Genomic DNA, 27,795 nt, shown 5'->3' with positions numbered 1-27,795 from the left:
GGTAGTTGCTTGTCATCTGCCCTTCTACTTCCTCAATCACCAACAACCTCGAGACAAACATCCATTATTTTTGCCCATTATGGCTTATAATGCTCTTGATCAAAATGATTTTGATGGGGACCATGATGGGGATCATGAAATAAACTCTACTTCTTCCAATTCTCCATTCCAACGATTGTCATCAAATCATCTATTTTTAGATGCGCAAAATAGCGATACGAGCCACGGGCAAGCATATTCTCCAGAAAATACACCGAGTCTCAGCCAGATGGTACAATCGATTACTTCGAAGAGTACAAAAACGAGCGGGAGCTATGATATTGTAGAAGACGACGATTACGAAGAGCACGAGGTAGAACGAGAGCCAACGTCCCCTCCTTCACTGCCGCTGTCACCAGAAAGGAAGAACGTCACATCGCGAGAGGGAACCACACCGGAGAAACCCCTAGTTTTGAGCATTCCACGGCCCCTTCCCCGAAATAATACAGCTACAGGGTCGTCCAACAATACAACTTCTCCTATATCACCTCGTGCAATATTATCGAAAGAACGTGCGCCGATTGTTCGTACAGCATCAGGTCACAGCATTGCGTTACGGCACCCGACACCCGATTTACAAACGCTGCAAGGAGCTTATGTAGGGAATATTGACAAATTGGAAAAGACAGCAGAGCGATTGAGTATGACCTCCTCCATCGATGATGCGATTCGGGAACTCCACATGGAGCAGAAGCGTTCTGATAGTCGCCGGTCATCCATTCTGTCACAGCTTAACGAAATGCCACAAGTCTCAAGAGAAGTCTCCAACCCCGGCTCCATCATCGAATTGAACAATGCTGCAAGATCTGGGGGGTATTCACCTGCAGGGTATATGATGTCTCCGAAGGGTTCCTTTTCTACCACTACGCGAGGGAGATCTGCGTCGAAGGGCTCGAGATTTGGAAATCGACCAGAACCAGAGTTAGAAGGAAGACCGTTGGATTCGTTTGTCAATATGTCCTTTCCCTCACTGGTCGACCATCGAACGCCTTCAATCGCGGAGCAAGATGAACGCTCTGCGACCTTGACACGGCCAACAGTTGACAATATCGGTACAGAAAATACGGCGGAGAATATGGCAGGCCAGGTTGATGAAGCTCGACCTCAAACCTCAACATCAACCAACACATTTGACCAGGCAGAGCGAATGTTTGCGGATTTCGATGGGGTCCACTCTGCACCTTTGAGAACGTCATTTGATCACGAATTTATCATGGAAGAACAAAATAAAGCTACACCCGGAATGCCTGAGGAGCTACATGATGATCAGAGGAGATACTCATCTGGTACACAGCTTTTGCAAGGGGACAATGATCAGAGAAGAGTAGTATCTGGTGATCGGCAGTCGATGGCTAGGCCGCAGACGTATGCTGATCCAAGTACTGGCCAGCAGATGGTTTACTACCCAGCACGAGTTCCCATGATGCTCAATTTGCCTCAGAAACTCTCCAAGAATCCATCTTCTATGGCAAGGAATAAGAGGAGATCGCAAGTTCTCAGCAATATTCCAGCTGCTGCTCGGCAATCAGCTATTTGGTTACCCGATGTGTTGGAGATGAATGGCGAGCCTCTACATGAAAATGACGATGCGCAAAATTTAGAATATGTTCCTCAGCATCAGAGAATGAGTATGGGTGGACGAAGAAATACACAGGATTTGTCGCATATGCCTCCCCACCTGAGAGCAAACGCATTCTTTGAGCTCCCACCGGGGCAAACCGAGGCTATGGAGTTAAAAGATCAATCGGCTGTTGCTACTCTGGATAGTATCTTGGATGCATCTGCTCATGCTCCTGTCACCGCGTTCGTTGATCATGCAATTGCTGGGCATCTTGGAAACGAGGTGTACGGAAAAACACACCAACGCAACAAGAGTAGTGCTCAATTACTGACACCGACACCGGAGAAGCCAGATATTTCAAAGAAACGAACAAGCTCATTCAACTTTCTATTGGGCCGTCGGTCAAGTAGCAATAATCTCCTTGGAGATGATGGCAAGCGTGCTTCTACAATGTCCAATATTCAGGTTGAGAGAAAGGCGACCAGGTCTCCTATTGAAGATGACGAAGATGACATCAATAACAAAGATACAACGCCTTTACGACACACACGTGGGGTTAGTGGTGCCACTGATCTCATACGCGCCGAGGAAGGTGAAGTAGAAAGTGAAGAGGATGAGGGTCAAAGGGACGATGAAATTTACCACGGCCCACCAACCACACTTCTTGCCGAGCTACAGTTGCGCAAGCAACAACAGAAAATTCGAACTAGACCACCTCTTAGTGTTAATGGCATGCAGTCAACATTACTCGAGATGGACACAGTTCTACAAAGGCAACAACAAACCAGGAAACAAAAACGGGTTAATCTAGCATGGCAACTTGGAGATAATGAGGATCCTGATGCCGAAGAAGATGAAGATGTTCCCTTGGCTATGTTAAATGTAGCAAGAGCTCATGTTCAAGATACACGCAGACCCCTTGGTTTGATGGAAAGACGTGAATTAGAAGACAATGAGCCACTCAGTAGACGCAGAGCTCGATTAACTGGCCAACCTATGCCAATGCCTCGAGCTACTACCATGATGCACATTCCTACAGGCATTCCTGTTGTGGAAGAAGATGAAGGAGAGACACTTGCACAACGCATCCGACGTCTGAAAGAACAAGGAGGAACAGCAACTGGCCTTCCAGCTACGAGACCTGTTAGTGGTGATTTTGCATCTGAGATGATGAGTCAATTCGGTGGAGACATTTTGAATGTTGATGGTGGCAAGGGCAAAGGAAAGGAAGTTTCTACAACTCCAGTCAATGAAGAAGAGGAAACCTTGGGCCAGAGACGTAAACGTCTTCAGGCAGAAAAGGAAGCTCGTGAAAAAGAAGTCGGCACGGCCGGTGATGCTGAAGCGACTCCAGAACCTTTGGTCATAAACAAGATGAACAGTATGGCTGACATTCTTTCGGCTCACCCAGCCGCTGGCGCAAGTCGAAATTCATCATTTGCCAAACCATCCCGACCAGCTACTGGTCTCCTCGGCTTGCACGAGAAGCAAACTCAGCGAAGAGCTAGCACAATGACTAACCTTGTCACTCAACAAAATATGGCTCCCCGTGTTACTCGTGTTAAAAGTGGCACATACAATGACCCGCAATCTCATGGGCAACTTAATACAATCCGGCCACCAAATACTTCCAACTACAACCTTCACAACAGCGCACTTCCCAATAGCGGCTACCCACAATTCGCTCAACCAACTATGAACTACAATAACTTCAATAACTCCATGACACAATATGGAAATGCACATCCCAACATGGGCTATCAAAACAACATGCCCATGGGCGGCTATAATAACATGATGCAAATGCAGAATATTCACACAAATCCTATTACTGGCTTGGCTACAGGACCTGGTGGTGAACCGCTTAATCAGGGGCAAGTTGATATGGTAGAGCGATGGAGACAAAGCGTTATGCATTAAGTCAGATACACTATTTGATCAAGCCGATATTTTTCATTTGTTTCACATCTCGATGTTCTTCTTTCACCATATTTCGGCTTTCAGCTTTGGTTTCCGGGGAATGCAAGGATGGATACAAAACAACCACCTAGGGATGGATGGAATTTTATAGATAGATACACATGGATGCAGCATCTATAGTGGGCGTTTCATTACTGCTTTTGAATTTTTCTTGGATTTTTTGAATCAAGTTTGAATCTGGACTTTGGATTTTTGCAAATCATCTAGCGTTCGATTGATAGTTGCGAGATATACCTGTTTTGAGCCCCTTCTTTTTTTGCCTTCGCTTGAGATTTCTCGGGGGAGGAGGGAGGAGGATTTGCAAGATTGAATGTGGGTGGAAAGCATAGCGTAGGATATGGGACGTGCATTTTGTGGCGTATAGGGTTAGTTAGTCGATTGATTGTGTCAGTTCTTTAATCTTGGGAACGGGAAATTAGAGGGAATTGGAATTGGAATTTGGGATGGAGAGATTAGGATAGGGTGGGACGGCATGGAATGGGGTTATTTAGATACTTGACTGCCTTGTTGGTTGGTTAGGGCTTTGAAATAAGTATCCGGCACTGGGGACGGGGTGAGCTAGTGAGATGAGGAGATTGCAATGGCGATGGCGATGGGTTTATATACGTACCTAGGTATCTATACATATAGTGGATGTGGATTCGTAGGTAGTGAGTGGATTATTACCTATTTAATAGAGAGATTTAATACTTTATGGTTGGATGTGCAGGGTTGTTTGGTGGTCATGTTTTGTGAGATGTATGTGTATGTATATGTGTATGTATATGAGATGTGTAAAAGTTCTTTGTGGTACGAAGATATGCAGGTAGATAGAGGTGGGTAGGTGGGTAGGTGGGTAGGTGGGTAGGTGGCTTAATCCTGTGTACCACCAGGTACTCATGGTAATAGTATGATATCGTGAAATGTAAATTCAGATGTCTATATTTGAGTTGAGTTGAGTGGCGGAGTGAATTTTTATAGAGATCTCGAGAGTGAGAGATGATGGAGAGATGATGGAGATTATATAGAGGAAGAGGAAGAGGAAGAGAGAGGAAGAGAGAGAGAGAGAGAGAGAGAGAGAGAGAGAGAGAGTGTGTGTGTGTGTGTGTGTGTGTGTGTGTGAGTGAGGAAGAGTACACATCCCATGGTTTTGAATATCATATCATGTCATGTCATGTCACATCATGTCTGTAAGCAACTAGAAGAAAAAAACTTTGAAAAGAGTTAGATATTCTATTCTATTCTATTCGAGTTTAATGATTTGGATGGTTTGGATGTTTGAGATGTGTGGGATGGTGAGATATTGAGATGTTGAATTCGATTAGAACATTGGATTCTTTTCAGATTTCTAAGTGCATTTGGATCTTCAAATCATTTGAGATATTGAATTTCACTGAGTATTAAACGATTTTTGAATCTCTAATTGCTTTTGAATGGATATTCACTTTTTTATGTTATTGTATTGATGGATTATAATCTGGACTATTGGACGATAGGATGGATATCCTGACTCCGAGTAACACTGTGAGAGAGTGGATTATGTTACATTATCATACATCTCAAATCTAGATGGTGATGCATAATGAGATCGAAGGGATGGAATGGGGTGAATAGGTAGATATCTGAATACTTGGTAGATGCTAGCTATTTGAATGATCAAAAAGGATTGAGTCACAGCAATGGAGTGGATACGTTTCTTCAATCAAGATTTTAAGAAGAAAATTCATGTATTGTATATCTCATCGCTTGGATGTCAATACAGCTAAGTGTATACGATAACTAACAGATATCTTCTATTTTCTGCTCTTTTCCATCATGAGGTCCGAGATCTAATTTGAGGGTTCGTCCGAAAAGTTCAAGGAGGATCTCGAAACAGATCTTAGAGATGGCGGGGTCATAGCGACCTTTTGATAGCTCGTCGCGGATGAATGCGTCTTGTGTTTTGTGTTAGCATTAAGCGGTATTTGATATTGAGGAATAAAAACTTACGCTGAGCCCACGCAACCTCATACCAACTGAATACAATTCCCTTTTCTCTCAATGTTTGTCTGATAAGATCTCTTCCCTCAGGAGGCACATGATTATCCTTACATCCATGAATCATGGCCAGTTCACCCTTGATTTCCGAGGCACGAGCGAGACTGTCGTCTTTTTTGCCGAGACCGAGAGTTGCGCTGTGGAGATCGGTGGCGAAGTATGTTACTGTTGCGGCGACACGAGGGTCGAGAGCACAGCGGTAGGCAAGATGACCGCCGAGACACATTCCTGTGCTGCCGATGCGGCCATTGCAGGTAGGGAGGGAGAGAAGGTAGTCAATTGTTAAGGTGGAGTCTTCATCGTAGGCTTCGAGGGTCTGTGGGGGTATGCGGTAAGAAATGGATGAAGGTTTAGAGAATGATATAGGAGATATGGATCTCGGACATAAAGGGGGGCTTAAAAGTGTAGTCGACATCTGATGTTGGAAAGAACATACCTTGGTGATCTTATATTCATTGCCAGCATCAGTTCCAGGAACATCATAAGCGAGCGGTTCGGGGCCGGTAAACTCATGGTATGATGAGGGTGCTGCAACAATGTAACCTTGTCCAGCGATCTGTCTTGCAAATCGGGCAACTGGTCCAGTGACTTTTATGAGGAGAGTGTCAGCATGTACTCTTGTATATTTATATGTAGCACGTGAGTGCGGGGTTGTAAGATAAGGAAGCAGGAAGACACGGGTATTGTGATTTCCCTTGAGCAAGTCCCATGGGACTCCAACCGATGAGTTGTCACTTGGAAATCTATCACTCTGATAAGGATATGAGAAGCTCAATGGAGACCAATGATATGACATGAAGAAATAAACAGATTAAGAAAGTTGAAACACCCCACCAGAGCCCCACTAACCTTGATAAATCTCACTGAAAACAACAACACCGGGAAATCGTCTATATATGATACAATGCTTCAGCTTTGAACCTTATTAGATAGTAGAATAGATTGTACTACACACGCTTGAGGGTAGTTTGGAATGGTAGGATGGAAGAGAAAGATTCCTAGATATGATTAGCGGGGATCGATTTGTGTTGAGGAGGGGGGGGAATCAAGCTGTACTCATAGATCCTTCTTTTCCTCCAGCTTTCGTTGGAACATCATAGTGAGTTTCTTGGATTAACATTTTGGAGATGGCTGTGTGATGTGTCGTTGGTTGTTGAAGTTATATGGAAGCTTATATAGGTATCCAAGATTGACTCAAATAATTCAAGCAATCAGAGATGAGAAGTATTGGTTGATATTGACAACATGAAGCTTTTACAGCTATCAATGAATAATCGAGGATCAGATGATTTCCGTAATTTGGGTCACCGTACCCGTAGCCCCTCGTTTGAAAGTCTGTACGATATGGTACGAACAATACTATAATATAACAATGAACCGTTTTTTCTAAGACCCGACACTTCCGAGTGTAAGGTTAAGGGGGTTTTAATCCATGTCATTGAATTTTATAATAATACCGGTCGGATACTACTAGTATTTCTAGTATTTGATGCTGGCAGCTGCAAACACACACATTTTCATTGATTGCCCTACGATACCAGTAGATATCCTTTTATTATTTTGGCTTGCTTGCATGCATGTGAGAGAAGAAGTTCTATACTGGTGATACAAACCTGGAATCTTTTAATAAATAAACCTGCGTGTGATAAGGAATTCACTTGATTCTTGACCTTCTACCCATTTCACCCATTCTCTAAATTCTCTATCTTAACATTCCTTTCAAGATAATCAATCATACCTACTTTACTCCCATTAACTGTCTTCCCTTTTCCACATTCTCCTTTGAAGCTTCTACGAGTATTTCATTCCCATATTCCAAAATCTTTATTACATCATCTTGTAATCAATTAAAAAGGTTCTACGAGTATTAATCGAAGCTTTGGTACCTACCGAGTTCACAAATTTTACCTCCCTCGAAACAGCTTCTCAAAAACTTCCACATCAACCATTTCCTCGAAGCTAACTCAACACAACATTGCTGTTCACACCACAAAGTTTTTGAGGAGCACATAATATCATTGAGCTGGAAGCTTCTCAATCAATAACAAACAATGTCTAGCGTTAAGACTAGACGACAAACAGCGGCCGCTTCTACACCATCAACTCCCACGCCCGCAGCTCGTGAACAAGCCATCATGAATGGCAATGGGAATGGTTCGGCACATAAGTCTGAAGAGGCTGTGTATGTTAAAGAAAACATCTTTCTCTTCTGGCCCAATGTTATCGGTAAGCTTCCTCAAATCTATATGCGAATAGGATGGCGCATGCTAACCCTTCATAGGATACTTTCGAATCGTTCTCGCATTAGTATCTCTATACTACATGCCCCTTCATCCACGTACCTGTACTCTTCTCTACAGTATCTCCTGCCTTCTCGATGCTCTCGATGGGTACGCTGCCCGCTACTTTGAACAATCTACAAAATTTGGTGCGGTATTGGATATGGTGACCGATCGTTGTACTACTGCCTGTTTGCTGGTCTTCCTGTCTTCAGCCTGGCCCCGATGGGCTCTTCTTTTCCAAGGACTCATCTCGTTGGATTTGGCTAGTCATTACATTCACATGTATGCGACTCTTGTGATGGGAGGCGGAGATACCAGTCACAAGCAAGTCGATAAATCTCGAAGTTGGATTTTGAACTTGTATTACACAAACAAGGTACGTACACCTGTGTATGAATCTCTACTATTTAAACTAACAAAAGATGGTAGACTGTCCTCTTCCTCTTCTGTGCTCTCAACGAAGTTTTCTTCATCGCCCTCTACCTCCTCTCCTTCTCCTCTCCTCTGCTCTCCCCATCTCTCCTCCAAGTTACCAACAATGGCGAAGCAGCAAGCACACTCGTCCCTGGAAGCCCCTCCAATCCATCTGCCGCATCCCTTTTCGCTAATCCCTACAGCGCCGGCGCATTGGAACTCGCACGCGCAAATAAGATGGATTCAACCTGGCCATGGATCATTGCGGGAATCTCATTCCCCATCATGGCAGGAAAACAAATCATCAATGTCGTACAATTGGTCAAAGCTAGTCGATGGTTGGCCGAGGGAGATATTCAAATGAGGAGAGCAGCTGGATTACCAAGACAGATAAAGGAGAAATGATTGACCTTGTGGCAGGTGATCTTTTTTTTTTTTTTCCTTTTCTCAATCTTTGTTAGATTTATTCTGTTCGAGTCTTTCCGACTCATTTGTGTATCTGGACCTTTCAAGGTTCTCTTTGCACAAATCTACACTTTGCATGTGTAGTTGTATCAGATATTTTGGCTCATGTATAGTGCCGGGTTTTTGCATTCATTCATCTATTTGATTGACTGTTTGTTCATTCATTCGTTATATTTATTTTGATATCATACAAATAGGGAGCATAAGGTAGAAGAGGAAATGGCGTTGGGATTCATTTGCAGCCATCTAAGTCTTCTATGATTGATAGGCATGTGAAGTTGGGTCTGTAATGGGAATTGAATGATATTCAATATAATAATAATATTCAACTGATTTTGGATTGTTCAATGTATGTATGGGCTTGTGTGTGAGAATCACTAAGGTGGATTCAGATATTCATGTGAAGTGATTGACAATGTATGTTTGTGTGATTGTAGTAAAGTCAAGAAGGTGGGAAAAGAAATTGTGAGACATGCATATATGCACGCTCTAGGTGAATCAATTGATGTACCGGTACGAATAGATGTTATGGTAGGAGGGAATGAATAGAACGGATTGAAACGAGGCGATTGTGTGGAGTAGGTAGGTTAGCTATGTATGCAGTATGTATAGATGGATGGATTGTAAAGAAACGGTGAACGATATGTATGTATAATGTTTATTGGTGTTTGGATGGATGGATGGAGAATTTGAATGGAGAATTTGGATGGAGTCTGGATTTGAGATGATGGTCGCGTGAGACTTGAGAGTTTGGATAGGGATAAGATGGATGGATGGATGGGAGTAGATATGGGGTAGGTGGAGAAGAAGGTGTAGAAGTAGGTGTAGAAGTAGGTGTAGAGAGATAGGTATAGAAGAAGGTATTGAAGAATGCTTTTTGAATTTTGGATTTGATGTTTGATGTTTACTTATTGTAGGTAGGTATCGGAATGAGATGAGATACCTAGGTAGAGTGAGATATTATATCTATCTATTTATTAGTAAGTATGGTAACTATAGAAAAGATTGATAGATTGATTGATAAATTGAGAGATTGATAGAAACAAACTAACTACCACTCACTAGGTACCTATCTAGATAAACTTACTAACTGAACTCTGAAAAATGTCTACTAGGTAGGTATACTAACTGACTGACTGATTGTCTGTCGGAATGACTAAACCGGATATCTGATTTGGGAAAGACGAGAAATGGATGGATAGGTAGTACTAGGTAGATAGTATATGGAAAAGAGATGGGTAGATGTAGATGTAGATGGAGATGGAGATGGAGATGGAGATGGAGATGGAGATGGAGATGTAGATGTAGATGTAGATGGAGATGGAGATGTATATGGAGGATAGATGTAGATGGAGATGGAGATGTATATGGAGGATAGATGTAGATGGAGGAGATGGATATTAGATAGATATTAGATCTGGATATCCAATTCCAAGGTTGTATTGAAATCTACAATACGGATATTGATCACCTATCTATCTTATATCTTATTCTTATCAAATTCATCGTGGAAAGTTCTTCTTACATTCATGGATGATCCAATTGTAAATTGTTGAATGAATGGATTGGGTTGAGAGGGGTTTTATGAGTCTAAAAGGGGTTGGTGTGTACTACATAGGGATTCCGAGTATTGAATTATTTGGTATCGTTCATCCTGGTCTCGTAACTTTATAGGGAATTGGAATATTAGTGGAATGGATGGAGTGGGTGGAATGATTGATAGATTAATTGATAATTGATTGAAGAGATGGGTCAGTAAATGAGTAAACGAGGAAATGATTAATAAAGGTTTACGAGTGAGTATTTGGGAGATGATTCTATTCATAGATACGATGGGGAAATCATTGAGGAGGAGTTATTTGAGTAGGTAGGTAGGTAGGTAGGTAGGTAGGTACTATCTAGGTTGATATCTATATCTGAGCCCCTTAGTTTATAGATGTTTCTTTTAGTTTGATGATTATTTTGATATATATCTAGATATTATGATGTGTTGTATAATACAAGTATAAATGAAATATAAATATAAAATATAAAATATACTTGAGAATCGAGAATTGAGATACCTACCTAGATTTCTATATGAAACCGTATATCACATAAAACGACACTAGTAAATCTCATGAGCTGTTAAATGTCACATGTGACCTTCTTACCCAGTCATACCTTTACAAAATACTATCTACCTACATCGTACTCACTCACACATACATAATCCCCTGGTCATGGCGGGGGTTTACGTCCTGAACTTATTGTATTACCGTCTAAAAACTACTCGTACATCCATCCGGTCATCTATCTATCTACCTAGGTCCACGAATCTATTCACTTATACCTATGAAAAGCCGATGATTCTCCACTTGATCCCTTTCAAAATACTTGGTACTTATACAATACCTAGTTATTAGCCAGATATTCAACCTTCAATATTCAACCTTCAATATCAACCTTCAATATCAATCTTCACTCATTTAATTCCTTCCTCTCTTTCACTCTATCAAACTACCAATGTAAACCTTCACCTTCACCTTCACCTTCACCCTCACCCTCACCCTCCCTTCACTCAAATCATAAACTCGACTCCACTCATTCTTCAACATTTTCGCTTCTAGAACGAAGAAACCAAGGATTAATTCCTCCCCCACCCCTCCCTTCCCTTCCCCTCCCCACTCAAAACTCAATCAATCCAATCAACTTTCCTTCTTAGACCGACTTATGTCAGTCCTCTGTGATTCTTCATTCTCCCTAGTACTGACTGGGCATCCTATCTCATACCCATTCTTCCCATCTCAAACCCAAAATTCCTACTTAGTATGCAATGCCATTCACGAGCTGGATAATAGACCAGGGCCATAATAAAATCTACTAATACATGACAACCACAAACCACTACAACACACAATCTCCCATTTAACTTTCCATCACAACTTCAATCCCTTCAATCTTTTCAATCTTTTCAATCTTTTTCTCGTGAACTCTGGTATGCATCGATATAATAACAAAATTAGACATTCATCATTTCCGTTTCTTCCTCGTAATACTCAATTCTCTTCCAAATCATGTCAGCTACGTCACCCCCACCACGAACTCGATTCGATCCCACTCCGATTGAGGAGACGGTGAAGAAAGTGAGAAAGTTTGCCGTCGAACCGGTCGAAACGACGACGAGAAGTAATAAGAAAGAAAATATAGAGCAAGTCGAGAATGCTGTAGAAAAGAAGGACTTTGCCGATGCCCCGCCCAAGAGACGCTTCCTGCCTCAACCCGTGGAAACGACACAAAAGTCAAGCAAAGCAAAATCACCAAGTCCTCTGTCAACTCCAGAGCTTGCTCCCGAGTCCAAATCACAAGCTCCAGCTACCGCAGATGCATCAGCCCCAAGAAGAAGGTTTACACCTCAATTAATAGAAACGACAAAGAGGTTCAAGAGATCTACCACTCCTGGCCCGGCTACCTTACCTACTGATAAGACTGATATAACACCGGTATGTTTTGCAGTTAAATTTCCTCTGATTACTCGGTGTCTAATGTTTCTAGGGTACAAATCATATCTATGCGGAGAAAAAACGAAAATATATACGTCCCATACCCGTTCCTTTAGCACCCGACAATACGCCCGTTTCATCTTCTGCAGATATCCATTCTCACGTTCCACTTTCACTACCGCGTCGGCAACCCTCAATGCGCCCTCACAATAATACTAGAAAAAGCACGCGATCAAATTCTTACCAACCAGAATTGGACCCAATAGACTCGGATGAGAATTCACAGGAAAATTCGGAGAACGAAGGTGAAGATGCCGAGTCCACACCGTCTTTATCTGGTTCATTGGGATCTTCGGAAGACTCCATGTTGAAGATGCAAATGGCACGAACACGAGAAAGTTGTGATGAGAGATTTGCGGGTTACCTCCTGGCACTAGCTGCTAAAGCTGCCGAGAAACAACTCATGGAACAAGCATTAGCGGCATTCCCCAACGAGTCTGCTTACGAAATTGTAGAGCATTTCTACGATAGGGAGATCGACACAGCTTCCGAAGAAGATTCCGTGGAAGGTGTAGGCATGCTGGTGGATGATGCTCACATTCAGGAACTTCGTAGAAAATCTACAGAGGTTGGGTGGGCAGCGAAAGAAATGCAACAACATCAGGAGAATTTGAATCGGTTGAGAGAAGAGGAGACCAATAAGAAGGTAGCTGAGGAAGCCACCGCCCCAACATTTCACGATCCCTTTTGGACAAATGGAATGACGGATAAAACTCGACCAAGTGGTACTCCTCAAGATAAACAAAAGGAAGCTGAATTGGTTCGCATGCGTAACGCAGCCTCTCCTCCAATGCTTGGTGGTGATTTAGTCTTTCGCATGTGTCCTTCGCCAAAGGCGACCAAATTCGAATCCGATCAACGACATGACGTACAACCACATCGAGTCGAAGATGGAGGAGGTTTATGGGGTGGTTATTGTGTTGCCGAGGAAAATGAACAATATCTCAGTCCGGATGTTGTCAAAAGACCACAAATGATTGCAACCCCGCATCTAGAAATGGATGATCCGTTTTCTTCCGCATTTTCAAATGCAGCGCCACATGTTCCTGCCAAATCATCTGAAAGAAACAAGGGTGGTGTTCATATGCTCAGTGGACTCGATGATAGGTTAAAAGCCGAGGTTGCGAGGTCAAAATCGGAAGATATGTTGTTGGAGGAGTTTGATGATACGTTTGTTACACAAGTTTACAATTACCTTTCCCTCGGATATCCATCTTTAGCTCGGCAGTATGACGAAGAATTGGCAAAGATCTCTCAGATTCCGGAAGAGGAATTGAGAGTAGATGACAAGAGTCAGAATATCAAAGGACATATTGGTTTAGTGGCAGTTGATGGTCATGTAGAGGAAAAGAAGGGAAGATCTCTCAAGGGGGAAAGAAGTGAAGGGGGTTATGGTGCTAGATGGAAAGCGTTACGAATATATATTCTGGAATGGGCAAGACAACATCCTTCCATGTCGAATGGTGCATCAGCACCTAGTGCTTGGGGTGTAAGAGCTAGAAGGGGCAGTTGGGCGATATGATTTATTTTTTTACATCGTACGAAATCTGGTTTCAAGGGGTATAAATTTCGTTATTTTTTTAACGAAGAAAATTAAAGTAGTTTGCGAAAGCAAGACAAAGTAGAAAGTTGGGCGAAGGCGTTAAGGGAGTGTTTTTTTCGTTGCGTATATATATTTATGAGACAAACGGCAGCCTTGGGATATTTTATTTTTTTATTGAGATAGGTTGAGGAATAAGGAAAGGGAAGGGAATGGAATATTTATTGTTGGTAAATTATGAGTAGTAAATTCTTGGGGATTGGTGATAGGGAATGAAATGGAAGGAAGGAAAGGAAAGGAAAGGAAAGGAAAAAGTGGGTGCTTTTTTATGATGGATTAGGTGTCTGTATATGATATTGTGAGGTGTATAAGGGGGGTAGATGAGGGGAGTGTATGAGGAGGGGTCATATGAGAGGACAGTTGTATAAGGAGGAGTGAGTGACAGAATGGTAAAGGAATGATTAAAGGGGTCGCTGGAGGGAGATGAATAGATATATATATGGGTAGATTATATATTTATAGAATGATAAGTTTATGGTAACTCTTTGTTTTGTTTTGTCTTCTTTTGTTTTTTCTGTAATGATTTTATGTGTGTATGAGAGTGAGTGTGGGTGTGGTTTTGTGATGGATTGGAAAAAGAGGAGTTGTAGATTCGCTAATAGATGGAGATAGATGGAAGAGGAGAGGAATAGGTAAGGAGATGGGTATGAGTAGGTAGGCAGTTAATGGATATGCGAATGGGATATGCGAATGGGTGTGAGTAGGTATGTGAGTATATGGAGTGGAGTGGAGGGGATGAGAGAGTTGGTTAGATAGATAGATAGATGTATTGTTCTGATTATGGATGGGGATGTGGATATGGATATGGAGGTTTGTATTGATTGTAGTGAGGTGAGGTGAGGTGAGGTAAGGCAATTGTTGTATCAGGGGTATAAATGGATGAATGAATGGAATTGTGATAAATTGGAGATTTTTTGATAGGTGTGTTGATGGTTTTGATGGTGTTGATGGTTTTGATGATTTTGATGATTTTCATGATGTGATGATATAATGAGGGTTGGCTGGGTAGTGGTTGGATGGATGCACATAGTGAGAAGAGTAAGTTTATTGAATAGAAACGAGAAAATAAGGATAAGAAATGAGTTGGAGGGGATAGAGTCGGATGTATGAATTGGAATTGGAATTGGAATGGAAAGGAGAAAGAGTGGTGGAGATGTGTGGGTGGAGATGGATAATGGATCGATGGATGGTAGATTGATGATTGGCAGATGGGTGAATGGTCAATGGATGGGGTGGAAAGAAGAGGGAATGGAGGATTGGAGGGGAGATGGATAGATTGTGGAGATGAGGAGATGGATGAGTAAATGAGTAAATGGGGAGATGGGAAAGGAAAAGAAGTGGTGAGAAGTAGTAATGAGATTCTTTTGAGTATATAGGGAAGTGAGATGGAGAGATGGACAGATGGATAGAAATGGGACATTTCATGAAGTATGAAGATAGGTGTTATATATATGTGTGTATATGTGTGTATATATATATGTATTTATATAACTGGATAATTAAACGCTCTTGACAAAGAGTCTGAAAGATGAGGGGAGCAAGCAAGTGAGAATATAATGTGATGATTTGCAGGAGGGTGTAGATTAAGAGAGGAGAATTAATGATATGGAAAGAGGATTGAAGGCGTAGGGGAGTGGAAGAGAGAGAGGACTATAGTTTTCTGGGAGAGAAATAGATATCCAGGATGGATTTGGATTTTTGAGACTGGATGTCAAATAGCTAAGACTGGGTGCGGGATGAGTATACTAATGAAGATGATAAGACGGGATTGATAGTGAAGATCAGGATTTAGGATATAGGATATAGGAAGGAGATAGGTATAGAGATGGAAAATGGATTAGATAGAAGGATGCAGATACAGATATAATCGATAACACAGCTAGCATTGCTAGAGTAGAAGAAACAGAGTATCAAGCAAATATATTCGAAACTAATAGGTAGGTACATAGCAATTAACTACCTGTATAATCTACCAACTCTAAAACTGCGAATGAGAGTATCTATTCAATGTTGGAAGGAAATGAACGATCGGATTTTCTTTTGTGTGGTGGATTGGGAGTTATGAGTTTATGTTTTTTGATATGTGATATCTTGATGTTGATATGGAAACGATAGAAGTTTAGAGTTTGGGAGGGGGTGAGGATGTGGAGGGGTGAGGAAAGGGGGGTTTGAAGGTGGCTATTAGTTGGGAGGGGGTGATGGTTGTGGGATTACTTATTTTTCTGTAGAAATGTTGGGAATACGAGAATGTAAATTGTTGATTGGAGATACAAATAGAAGGAGTGATAAGGAGGAAGAGATAGTTGATTATTTATACATAGGCATTAATATCATTTCGTCTAATCTCCTATATTCTATCGATACTAACCTCCTTTCCTCTCCCTCTTCCCCTCCCAAATAGTTCACCTCCATATCCTCTACCTCCCAACCTCCAAATCACGATTGAAATTTCTTTTCAATTCATCCCTCTCTTCTTCATATCACATCATCACATCATCCCAATATTTTTATTCCCATTGTAATATACACAAATCGTAGAAACTAGATATCCTCAACAAACAAACAGGAGACAAACACAATCAAAAACAAAAACAGAAATACACAGCACACAGTACACATTACTCAAAAACGCTCAGAGAAATTCATACTTGAGCAGTAGTAAGTAAGTATACCAAACCCAACATCATATTCGCATCCAACTTTTTCGCAGGAAGGGAATCTCGTATATAAACGGAGTGATGGAACAACTAACCAATCAACTAACCAAGTAGCAAATCAGACAGTTAAGATATATAACTCCAGAAGTCTCGACGAAAGAACACACTTCACGTAAACTCCAGAACTCGAGATTTGACTAGATGAACGCCCTTTTCCACATTTCCAGTCACATCTTCATCACCTTATCGAAACACCTTCCATCACATCTCATCTTACAAGTTACCACGACGCGGGGATTTCCACAAAATCAATCATATCACATCACATTCACCCGTCGAACTTCACAACATCTATTCAACATTTCAAGAACAAAGTATGACGCTCAAACGACATACTCTATCTAATCTACACAATTACTATACATAGAGTAAAAGTCTTTCATAACATTTATAATCCTCGCAAACTCATTTTCACCCATGAAATACTTCACCATGCCCACGCCCCTACTAGCTATCCAAACATGCACATCCTGTATTGTACGTAAACTTGTTCGCGGATTGTGACCATCAACAGCTGACGATAGATAATCTTCAGTAGCCGTGCGACTGTCGAACAACGACCGAGTAGCATGTAAGTTATCGCTGGTGATGCTCCCAGAAAAACTTCATAGCTCAACAACTACAAACGAGAATAAGACCATTCATTTCCATACCCCCTCAAAATTCTCTCGAAGCAATTAGTATGAAAGTGACTGGGAACTCCCCTCTACATATATCCAGAAATATATAAACATGAGAAGAGATAATAGAAAGAGTGATTACACTGCTGTAAAAAGAATGCAGTAGGTATAGTGTAAGAACCCAAAATCCCAACCTGAGGAGAGAAAATTGCGCTAGCAAAAACCCGGTCTTGAGGGTCAAATTCCAGGCCGGTTTCGGAGAGGTTGTAGATATGCAACAAAGATGTGTGAGATATTGTGATGTTGGGATTATTATTGGTAGGAATATTATGGAGAGAGGAATTTTTCCAGGGGGAGGGGCGAGGGGATTTGAATGCTGGGGAAACTGAGCAAGGGGGAGGTCATGGAGGATATTTGCTCGGAGTTAATAAGCGGATTGTTGTTTGTCATAGGTGAACGCACAGTTCAGCGCAAAAAGATTCATGTATGACTTGTTAGAATGAGTGATCTATCGGAAGTGAAGAGAGACGTGAGAAGTATATTTGCTACCCGTTTATGACACTTGCAGCTTCAATCTCACAGATAGATGTACGTCAAGCAAACTTCCACCACGGGTACCTGTCTGGGTCCAGAAATGACATGAATAGAATATGGTAGGTGTATTGAAACATAATTGTCATGCGACTGTCAGAACTGTTGTATGTCGGGGTAAGAAGGAACGCATGGGACCCGAGTTCAGTCTCACAACGATCAGGTTTCGAATACGCGGGGGGACATTCGTCTCTCAGCGTGCCAACGTATTATTTGAGAAAAAGTAAAGAAAGGTATGAGGAGACATACAGCTGGAAAGTGTGAGATTCGCAAAATAATGAGGATTGTAGTTTGATTTGATTGGGAAGGTTGCTATAACCCCACGAATAGATTGGTAAGATGTATGCGTTGAAAACTAATCAAGTGACATTTCTTTCTAGGTTTTAACTTTATTAGATGATAGATTATAGAGACACGAGCCGTCCACTCATGTACTTTCCGTGAGAGAGACACGGGAGGAAGCCGTTGCATAGAAGTTGAACTATAAATTGCCCTGGAAGAGTACACCTCAATTCGGGTTCTCCGGATTAGCAAGTCGATACTCAGTATAACCAAATTCGAACTTCGGAAACTACCCTGATCAGCGAGAAACTCAAACAAATATTTCAAAAAGCCAAAATGTAAAGAGTGTGTCCACTCGTGAGTGTACAGGCTAACGGGACGGCTTGAAAACCTTTTGCAGTTATTCTGATTCAACTGCAAAAATGGACTTGAGATATCCCAATGAATATTTCAATAGATATTGACAAGAACGATCAGAATGATTTATTAGAAATTGAACAACAAAACGAATAGATTCCGATACCAAAACATTGAAGAATGAATTTGTTGAAGAATTCGAAAGTTGAAGACTGTCCCGTCCGCCCATGCACGCATTGGTGTTCTACGAAAATCGACACGTCATTAGAGATCGTCTTCCCACCGTTTTGCAAAGGAGGGCAATCTGGATGAGATTCTGTTGAAATTTAGCGTCAACCTAAGCCTTCTAAGAAATATAATCAGATAATGAGGAATGCACAAGATCAAACAGGGTATGCAAAGGAGATATGATATCTGATACTGAATCAGACCAGAGATATTAGAACTTTGTATGCAAATTTCCTCACAAGTCATTATTATCACCAGGAAAGACTATTTGCATACTACTTTTCGAACAAGCATAATCCCAGATTCCGCATGTCTTTCCCGTTTCTCGTATTTCCGCAACATTTGCTTCCAAAACGAAACATGCACTCGCTGCATGAACTTCAACTTGAGATGAAAACGTCGGTCTTTATATAGACCATAGCAAAGCGCAAGTGACTAGCATACCGGTACTTTATTGCATTTCACCAAATCCATATGCGGCACTTGCTACTGTGTTTAGAAACTCGGATAACCTCAGTGTAGTTTTGGATGAAACGAGGGTCGGAGAATAACTCACGTACCTTTTGCGCGAGGAACGTGGGTTCATCTCAACCCTTATTCGTAAATCTGATATCCTTTCCAGGAATAGATAACTGTTTTGAGGGTGTGGACTACGGCAGGAAATATGCTTTCGGCCATGAGCGAAATAAATTGAAATGAAATTGGGAGTTTAAAGTTTTTTCCCAAATCGCAGTGGAAACTCGGAAGTGATTCCCGGAACTCAGTGATGCAATATTGTAAGGGTCTCGAGGAAGGGTCTCGAGGCCCAAGCAAGGCACAGTACCATCTAAAAAGATTGCCTTGTTACTTGACATAATTCTTGGAATTATGAAATGAAGATCGACGTGTTCTTCCTTGATGGCCTAAGCACGTGAAGATCACATGTAAGCCTGGTTTATTAGGGGCTTGACCTAAAACCCGAGATTACGGCACTCAACATCAATCCATGAGATGATCCAGAAGATTGAAATGTGGAAAAAGAAAGGGGTGGAATCACCTCTACCATTTTGGATATAGTTTGTCTCAAACTTACTCAAGTTCCAGCCCTCAAAAGTCCCTGTCTCCCGAAAATCTTAGTCATTCCCACGTGTGAGCGACAGAAGGAAAGACAGAAGGAAAGACAGGAGATCATAGTTCATCTTGCAGCTACTCATGTATCTTGCTTTGAGGGCCCATCTATCACACGCATTGATAAGTCTCGGAAGGCTCCATGACTACCTAGTACCCAACAAGAAAAATGAGACCAGCTACCAAAGTCTCGGGGAAAGTATTTCTCGATTGGGTAGAGGAGTACTAGGGGATTTATGAGTTCACTGCCATCCATATCCACATCAGATATACCGATCCCTATCATTAGTTGATAAGTAAATTGATACGAACGCCGATGAGGCTCAGGCTGGCTCATCATATTCTCCGTGTACGATGCTGGCTCGGATCCTCGTCATGAGGAAAAATTTTCACGCCTCAATCAGAGGAGTTGGTCTATAATCGACGTGCCATATTGAATCGTGATATGAAATGAAAGGCAAACTTTTTATGATCCTCAAGGTTGACAATGTATTAGAATTCCCAAATCCTCTTCCCATTGAATTGAGATCGAAATCGAGAACTCTGTGACCAAGAAAAATAACTGGATCCTAACGGGGAGGAGATCCCGTCTGAACGGTACGGCTTAGCGGAGATTGCTGCTGCATTGCATGTCGCCCAACAGGTCGGGAACCTTGGTGCATGAGATGAACTTGTTCCCCAACGTGTCGTACAATATTATATAAGGTAAGATTTCGTATGGTATCCAATTGGAAAAGAATTTAGAACCATCCATTCCTTCTAGAAACCTCGGTAGAACACATATGGAAGGCAAGGAAGCGTTGCCGACGGGGCATTTACAGGGCATTAGAGTGACATGGCACAGAATATGGTACTCCTGAGTAACCACGCATGGGTGTCCAAGATGTTTGAGATGAAGGGGCTGCAGTATGCAGGGACCCGGGCTCCGATAGAACACTTTTCAAACTTCTTTTATTCAATTTGTGGGGCGATACTGCAGATGAATCAGGAAGTTGGGAACTTCCTGGTTCTCTCAAATGTTTCTCAATGTTCCATTTGTTCCACTGCATCCTGGTGGTTTGCAAGCAACGGCGAGCGGGTAGTGCAAACGGTCGCGCGTTCGCGCTTCTCATTCATGCACCGCTGGAAGGTAATATTTGTGGATCCTTTCATTGATGCCTTCGTGGGACGCAGGTGGGGAGTTTTGAGAGCTGTGGAAGTCAAGGGGAAGTATGGCTGCTTCCGGTAGAGTTAAGTGACATCCACACTTCCATGCGAGAGGTAGGGGATATGAGATCGTGAAAAGCGTGGGGACAAGGTTAGCCCTTTAGGGGGCTGACGGGAGGATGGTTACATAATCGGTTGGTATGTTATGGTCTCATTAGAATACCTGGACAGTATTTCGTCCGTTCGAGATCGAAATTCTGAATAGATTATTATTCAAACTCAACTTAATAGACATGGTATGAAGGGTGTGTGTAAGAATGGTGAGATTCTTGGAATGGTAGAATGTCAAATGACTACGAAAGTAAGATACAGCTCGCTTGAGTAAAGCTTACGCTGTCGTATACAACGAGGATCGCTATCCTTCAAAATGGAGCTGCCTAATTCGTGTTTTGATGGACATTGAATGAAGAGGCACAGGCAGTGTCAGTGTCAATGCCAATGTCAGGCACAAGTGATCATTCATGGCTGTTTGATAAAATAGATGAGATAGGACCGATTACTTCATCTTGCGGAGAGGCAAAGCGAAAGCATCCAATTCTGTCATTCGTCCTTTGTAAATAGCCAATATTCGGTAGCCGGTAGTCAATCAATACGTTAATTGTAAGAATCGGTAGAATCGATGAAACCGGCGAGGTGCTCAGTACGGAAAACGCGAGGCCAGCTGAAAGATGGAGGCGATAATTAGCAACAACATGACGATTAAATTTAAGCTTTACTAGATTAAATGAAGAACATCTTATCCATGGTAAGTCAGAGAAAATGTGGACATTATTCTTTCTTAAGTTTTGAGTTTTGGGTTGGTTCATCGGTCTTGACCCAAGATTGGGTGGACATATTATCCCTTGAGACATTTATGATTGCTAGCGGACCCCAAAACATGGCTAGAATTCATTTGGAAGCATTCGAAAGCTTCTCCGGGTGATTGATCAGGGTTTGCTTGAACCCCGAGACATAACTAAGTCCCTAATATGAAGCAGAGCCGCGCGCAAATAAGAGACCGATACCATTCGTGGCCCACATCTATCTAGGATGCTAGGTATATATTATGTATGATTACATATTACGGCTTTGGCAAAATCGGGGACTGTTCCCCGGGTAAGGTTATTAGATGAAAACGTGAGCTGAACAAAATGTTAAACTCACCTCCCTAATTTGTATCTATTTGTGTCAATTGACCATACATTTCTATCTCCTCGTCATGCAGGATGATTGGGGCTGAACGTTTTCTGAAGCTTATGGTAGTGTCATCGTCCGCTGCACAGCGTACATACATTACTTTTTTGCCCGCACCGATTGACGATACGTTGCGCTGATATTAAAGCATCTTATCTAGACTGGTACTTTAGCATACGCACGTATTGAACCTTACCACTTACTCTACTTGAAGCTGGAGCACACAAGATAGCTGGATCGTATCAAATATATCGTCATCTTGGATCCTTTCTTACTCGGGAACTAATTCCATGTTAAATTGCAGTACGTTTTATCATGATGATCATGATACAATTGTCGATATCGTCTTATTCTATATACCTATGTCGTGTTTAAGATGATAATAATTCTCCATCGAGCAGATATCGATACAGATACAGCTATAACCCAGTGAGAACTTAGAAGCTACTGCAATCTGCCCCTAACCGCTGTCAACTACGATCATCGCGCAGTAGAAGAGTATACGCTAATGTCAGGTACGAACCAACAACGAACTGTTGCAGTGCTGGGTTGGGATCAAGGATGTCTATCCACTGAATCGCCAAATCGTTGTTTGGTCTAGCAACCGGCTTTGTTGTGTATGGAGCCGGAACGGTAAAGAAACTAGAGTCGAAAGAAGCAAAGTAGAATTGGTAGCCGGCGGTCGGCCGTGGTCCTTCAGTAAGGTTACAACAGGGATTCTCAATAAAACGGAAAGACTTTCGATCATTTCTTGGTCGGTCGGGCCACCGGGAAGGTTGCATAGAACCATGCTATTGCCATGCTAGTACCCAGTCGTTTTTTCGCTGACATCGTTAGAAAGGAAGGATAGATTAATAGTCGTTGCTTATAAGTGCGAAAAGGAAACCTGGAAGTTTCATTACGACGGCTTTTGCAGCATCTAGTCTGCCACATCTGGCTACTAACGAAACTTAGGAACAGTTTTAGACTCTATTCCGGGCCGCACCGTGGTGGTTTGTAAAAGCTTTCCGAGCTTCACAGTCCCAAACTGCTACTGTCCTTGCGATATGGTTTCAATACCAGTAGATGGCAGTCAATAGGTAGGTCGAGAGTCAAAATGAATGAATAATCATCTACCTCATACTAGATAATGCCAGCTGGCTTAATTGGTGGAAAAGGGAAATAATGATCTGAAGTGGTTCTGGTAATCCGGATTCACTTCCTTTTTGCCATGTTTTGATTGGCTTTAATTACCCCTGAAAAATAATTTGAACTACCTTGTCATGGCAGAGCGTAACCGTAACCACTTTGACCATAAAATCCTTCTAGGCTGGTTCTTTCTCTAGATTAGCCCACTTTCCAAGGTTCCAAATGGAAACTCTTTTAAATCCAAACACGCTTCGAATTGTTCTAATGTTCTAAGGGGAGATCAATCAGTTTATCATGCTTGGAAGTATCCAATTGGAGTCTAAGATGAGAGTCAAATTAATGGACGGTGATCCACTGAAGTTATGTTACCCAAGCTGTCCCGTATTTGTAGATCAATCATAAGAAATTATTTGATAGATTCGATAGCCATCAATAAATGTCTGCCCAGTGCACGCAAAGCCAGCCAGCAACCAGCGTCCAGCCTTTTTAGACTCAAGAGTCAAGTAGGTGGGATATGGGTAGTGAAAATCCCATTCTTTCGAAAAATCGTGTTGAGTCTGTTGACGTACTGATTGATTCCTTTCGTGTATGTGTGAGGATTGACTCGTTTGAATTGCATTAATAATGAATTATTGATACACTTGAACCACCAAACTTCCCCCCCTCCAAGAGTAGTCAATCATGCACAGCTGAGGCGTCAATTCTTTGCTCAATCACTGGCTGCATTCAAGTTTGTGAATGCAAATATGTACGAGTGTGATGTTTGTTTGCTGGCCAAAAGTAAAGCACAGGTACATACATAGTGACAATCCCCCCCAGTAGTCAACGCAATGCGGCGTCAGAGCAACATGAAGGCCCAACGAACAACAAAATATCTGCTGTGTTCGATTCTGATTGAAGATTCTCGAGCGAGACGACCCGCGAAATCGGTCGGTATGATCCAATGAGGTGAAATGTTTTCAGCCGAGTTTCTACCATGAGCTCACCATGCTTTTACAGTGGCTTCGCATCCATTCCACCTCGATTTTGACCAATCCAGGTTCTGTAATGATCATTTTAGAAATGCCATGTGATCATCCTGATGCTATGCCATGCCATCCATGTATATGGTCGCCAACCGTTGCTGAAACATCTTGAGTCGGTCTTCCAAACATCCTGAGTATGCCCTGTCTAGCTTTAGAATGTTCATCGTAATCCACTTTGTTCGAAATTCTTTCCAAGAGCAGGTCACAGTTCCCAGCGATTCGTTCCCAACCTTGTATAAACCTGGACAATATTCAGGGCAGAAAACGAGGGTCCCATATCCATGCCAACCTACCATCGAACATTCCAACCTGTCATGGGTACCTGGGAAATTCAGTCCAAAATCATTTCAACAACCAGACAGCCTTAAAACTTTGGCTCTAGAAATTGTGCTGCCTCTAGGATAGCACAGAGGCACAGGGGGCAACGGATGTGTAGCTCAAAATGAAAAGCTGGGTGCTTGACCTCGGGCTCGGGAATCACCACTGGGACATTATGCAATTCAATGGCTTTTTCTTTCTTGACAATATTACTCTACGACATATAATACTACCACGCATCGAACGACTCGTGGAAAGAGATTCAGCTCCGAGTCGGGGATTTATTGAACAGACTGTAACTGAAATTCCCCCCAGAGCTCGCTCGGAATAACTAAATTCGGTCTGCCTTGTGCACTCACACACATATTTACATTGCAATTGTCCTTCCTTATGCTGCATTGCAGCTATACTTTTCCGCTGCAGTACAACAAGTAAGTATATGTACGATGTATGTATGGTACCTATCCATAAACACCGGAATAGCAAATAAGATGATGTACATAGGCTCGATAGGCACCATGATCGTTAAAGCAGGGGGGCATTCGAGAGGGTTATCCAAGGATAGAAACATGCTTTTTTCGGCCATGAAAGGGGGGCGGGGAGGTCATAGAACACGAAGTTAAAATAACTTACCATCACATACGTATTCTTCCAGAAACATGCATGGAATTTTGCATGACAAATTGACAAATAGATGAATAGATGAATAGATGATCCTGAATGCCCATAGAGTTTGACCGATCTAGTTTTGACTGACTTGGTCCCCATATTTTTCTTTTCTGATTTCAACTTCACTGGTGTCAGATAGTTTGTAGCTCTGTGGTGTCTGAACCATACCAATGCTTGAATAGGTAGGTAGGTCAACATCCATCTAGAGTCGAAATATCGAGAATCGAGATTGACATACTTTTTTTTTCACTCTGGTTCATTTTAACGCTCGTCTAAGCTGTCTAAGCTGTCTAATGTGTTACTTTACTTGCTTGCTTTGACACTAAATTACCCTTCCTGCTTCTAGGCATACCAAGGTTGACGCTCCCCGAACCCCAGCTGGTTTGGAAAAGTATAATAGCCGAATAATATAGTATAGTAGACTATAGTCATAGTCATAGTCATAGTCATAATAATCGGAAACATAATCATAATTTCATAAATTTGATTTTTCCATTTTTTGTCCCATTTTCCAAAGGAAGGGATGCGTCTTGCTCATTTCGATTTGTCTTTTTTTCTTCCGTATTCCCCTGGTCCCATAGTCCCGCAGCCGTCAAGCATCTTTTGAGCCAGGGCGGAGCCCGAAGAAGATCTACTCCCTGTCTCTCTGGCATGTAATCACTTTGATCATATAAGACAAACTTAAAGCCCCCTTCGCACAAGAAATCAAAAAATATTAATATTGAAATATCCTGTAGATTCCTCCCTCATCCTGCTCAAGAAACTACTCCTCTTCCTTCAGCTTGAGACTTGAATCGATTCAACTGTCAACTACTACCAATCCTATCTACTTTTGATAATAATTCCTCCATTCGTGTTATCCACTTTTGGCAGCGTACCATACATACAAAATCCCACCGAACGAACGACGACTACTTCTACCACACTACTCCTCCTCACATCCATTGGCACTGCTTTCATCGGCGTCAAAAGGTCGATATCCGGCGGCTCATCAGTTCACGCAAGATCCCTATCGGCTAGGTACTTGACCACGAACCCTGTGCATTAAAGTCACAGCTATCCGATTCAACGCTTCAGCATCTTACCCATCCGCACCGTCGCAGATTTCGTCGCAAAGTTCTCAGATAGTCAAAGCAACACGAACATCTCCCAGAGTAACATCACCAGAACAGTATTCAATAATACCCAGCCAATTCGCCCATCTCTCTTTGAACTTCAAGTCGATCATTTCCATTCAGTTCTTTCATAACACTTTCATTCAATCGAACTCCAATCACTTCAATTCCTCTTCTTCCATCTTCGGAAATCGAAAAGTCTATTTACGATACGACATTTAGCCATTTTGGTCATCTTATCCACTCATCTATCTTCATCCACATTGATTCTTATCCTCGGCGATTTACCCCTGGAAATAGCTTTGTAGCTTTATAGCTTACCCAAGAAGCTCTTCACACCATCAACGGAACCGTCCACCAGTTAACCTCCTTTTCTTCTAAAGGAGACAGACAGCCTTGTTAACGCAAGCCCAAAAAAAGCAACGTGAGTCAGATATAATCCATGTTCATTCTCATACTTCCCAAAAACTATATTTATCAAAATATACTTTATTTCTTACTACGCAATGGCGGCCGTCTCTTAACATGCTTTTGAATTGGCAATCTTATTTTCTTCCGTCTCTTTTTTATATACATATATAAATATCATTCAACCATCATGCTAATTAGAATGTTTTTGCTATTAGACCTTCTTCAACCACATACACCATAATAATGATTACCAGGATCAACGCATCTTCCAACATGGGTCGCGGCGCATATGATACTACTGGTCTACCTTCACCAAACCCTCCTCCACCAAAGCCTAAATAAATGGCCTTGATGAACCTTCATCCCTTTCACGATTGTCCACGAAATGGCTCACGACCATCAGAGGACCTCGTGGAGACGCAGGATCTAGGTCCGATAGAGGATATCTCCACATCAACTCGTTACCCTTTACACTTCCCCAGATTCCAGCTTCGTCTATCTCGAACCTCACGATTCTCGACATAGCTCTCACATAGCTCTCACACATCTCTTACTCTGATTAACATTCTCAACATACACTATTCGAAAAAATCATGCTTTTAATATTAGTCAACAATACCCTTCTGTATAATAATTTTGCCTACGATTCGCGACGAATTTCCTTTTTCGTGCTGCGTGCGACTTTGACCCCTCCCCAAATCCATTCTCCACACGATTTTATCTACATTCCAGACTTCGATAATCCTATCCGACTCTGAGACACCTCAATCGCACTCCTTACATTCAAAAGTTCGCTCGGAAGAAAGGATGGCGGTCTCGATCCACAGTACACACTGCCCATCAAAAAGCCTTTTCTTCGGAGTCTGATTTCTTGCGAGTTTTCCGGAATTACATGCAGATACACAAATTTTTGGGAGATAGGGAAGGCGTTGCATCTAGACTTGGGCTC

The 27,795-nt window shown here is 42.0% G+C and overlaps 4 protein-coding genes across 4 annotated transcripts; 3 read left to right on the top strand and 1 right to left on the bottom strand.

The window, feature by feature from the left end:
• Window positions 1-79: 79 nt before the first annotated feature.
• On the top strand, window positions 80-3,520 carry EAE97_001265 (uncharacterized protein; the record flags this gene model as incomplete). The annotated part of the gene is made up of 1 exon (XM_038871775.1): window positions 80-3,520. One exon carries the CDS (start codon window positions 80-82, stop codon window positions 3,518-3,520), a length of 3,441 nt encoding a protein of 1,146 aa, XP_038737676.1.
• A 1,818-nt stretch (window positions 3,521-5,338) lies between these two features.
• On the bottom strand, window positions 5,339-6,716 carry EAE97_001264 (uncharacterized protein; the record flags this gene model as incomplete). The annotated part of the gene is made up of 6 exons (XM_038871774.1): window positions 5,339-5,493; window positions 5,549-5,912; window positions 6,033-6,184; window positions 6,446-6,486; window positions 6,552-6,594; window positions 6,653-6,716. 6 exons carry the CDS (start codon window positions 6,714-6,716, stop codon window positions 5,339-5,341), a joined length of 819 nt encoding a protein of 272 aa, XP_038737675.1.
• Window positions 6,717-7,097: 381 nt separating this feature from the next.
• Window positions 7,098-9,638, top strand: EAE97_001263 (uncharacterized protein). The gene is made up of 3 exons (XM_038871773.1): window positions 7,098-7,822; window positions 7,878-8,254; window positions 8,308-9,638. The coding sequence occupies exons 1-3, from the start codon at window positions 7,648-7,650 to the stop codon at window positions 8,695-8,697; spliced, it is 942 nt and encodes a 313-aa protein (XP_038737674.1). The 5' UTR covers window positions 7,098-7,647; the 3' UTR covers window positions 8,698-9,638.
• Window positions 9,639-11,813: 2,175 nt separating this feature from the next.
• On the top strand, window positions 11,814-13,821 carry EAE97_001262 (uncharacterized protein; the record flags this gene model as incomplete). Its single annotated transcript, XM_038871772.1, has 2 exons — window positions 11,814-12,239; window positions 12,292-13,821. The coding sequence occupies 2 exons, from the start codon at window positions 11,814-11,816 to the stop codon at window positions 13,819-13,821; spliced, it is 1,956 nt and encodes a 651-aa protein (XP_038737673.1).
• Between the last annotated feature and the right edge of the window lie 13,974 nt (window positions 13,822-27,795).

Source organism: Botrytis byssoidea, assembly GCF_014898295.1.
Source record: "Botrytis byssoidea strain MUCL 94 chromosome Unknown BBYS_002, whole genome shotgun sequence".
NCBI lineage: Eukaryota > Fungi > Ascomycota > Leotiomycetes > Helotiales > Sclerotiniaceae > Botrytis > Botrytis byssoidea.
The sequence above is the reverse complement of the archived record's forward strand: the minus strand, read 5'-3'. Positions and strand labels throughout refer to the sequence as shown.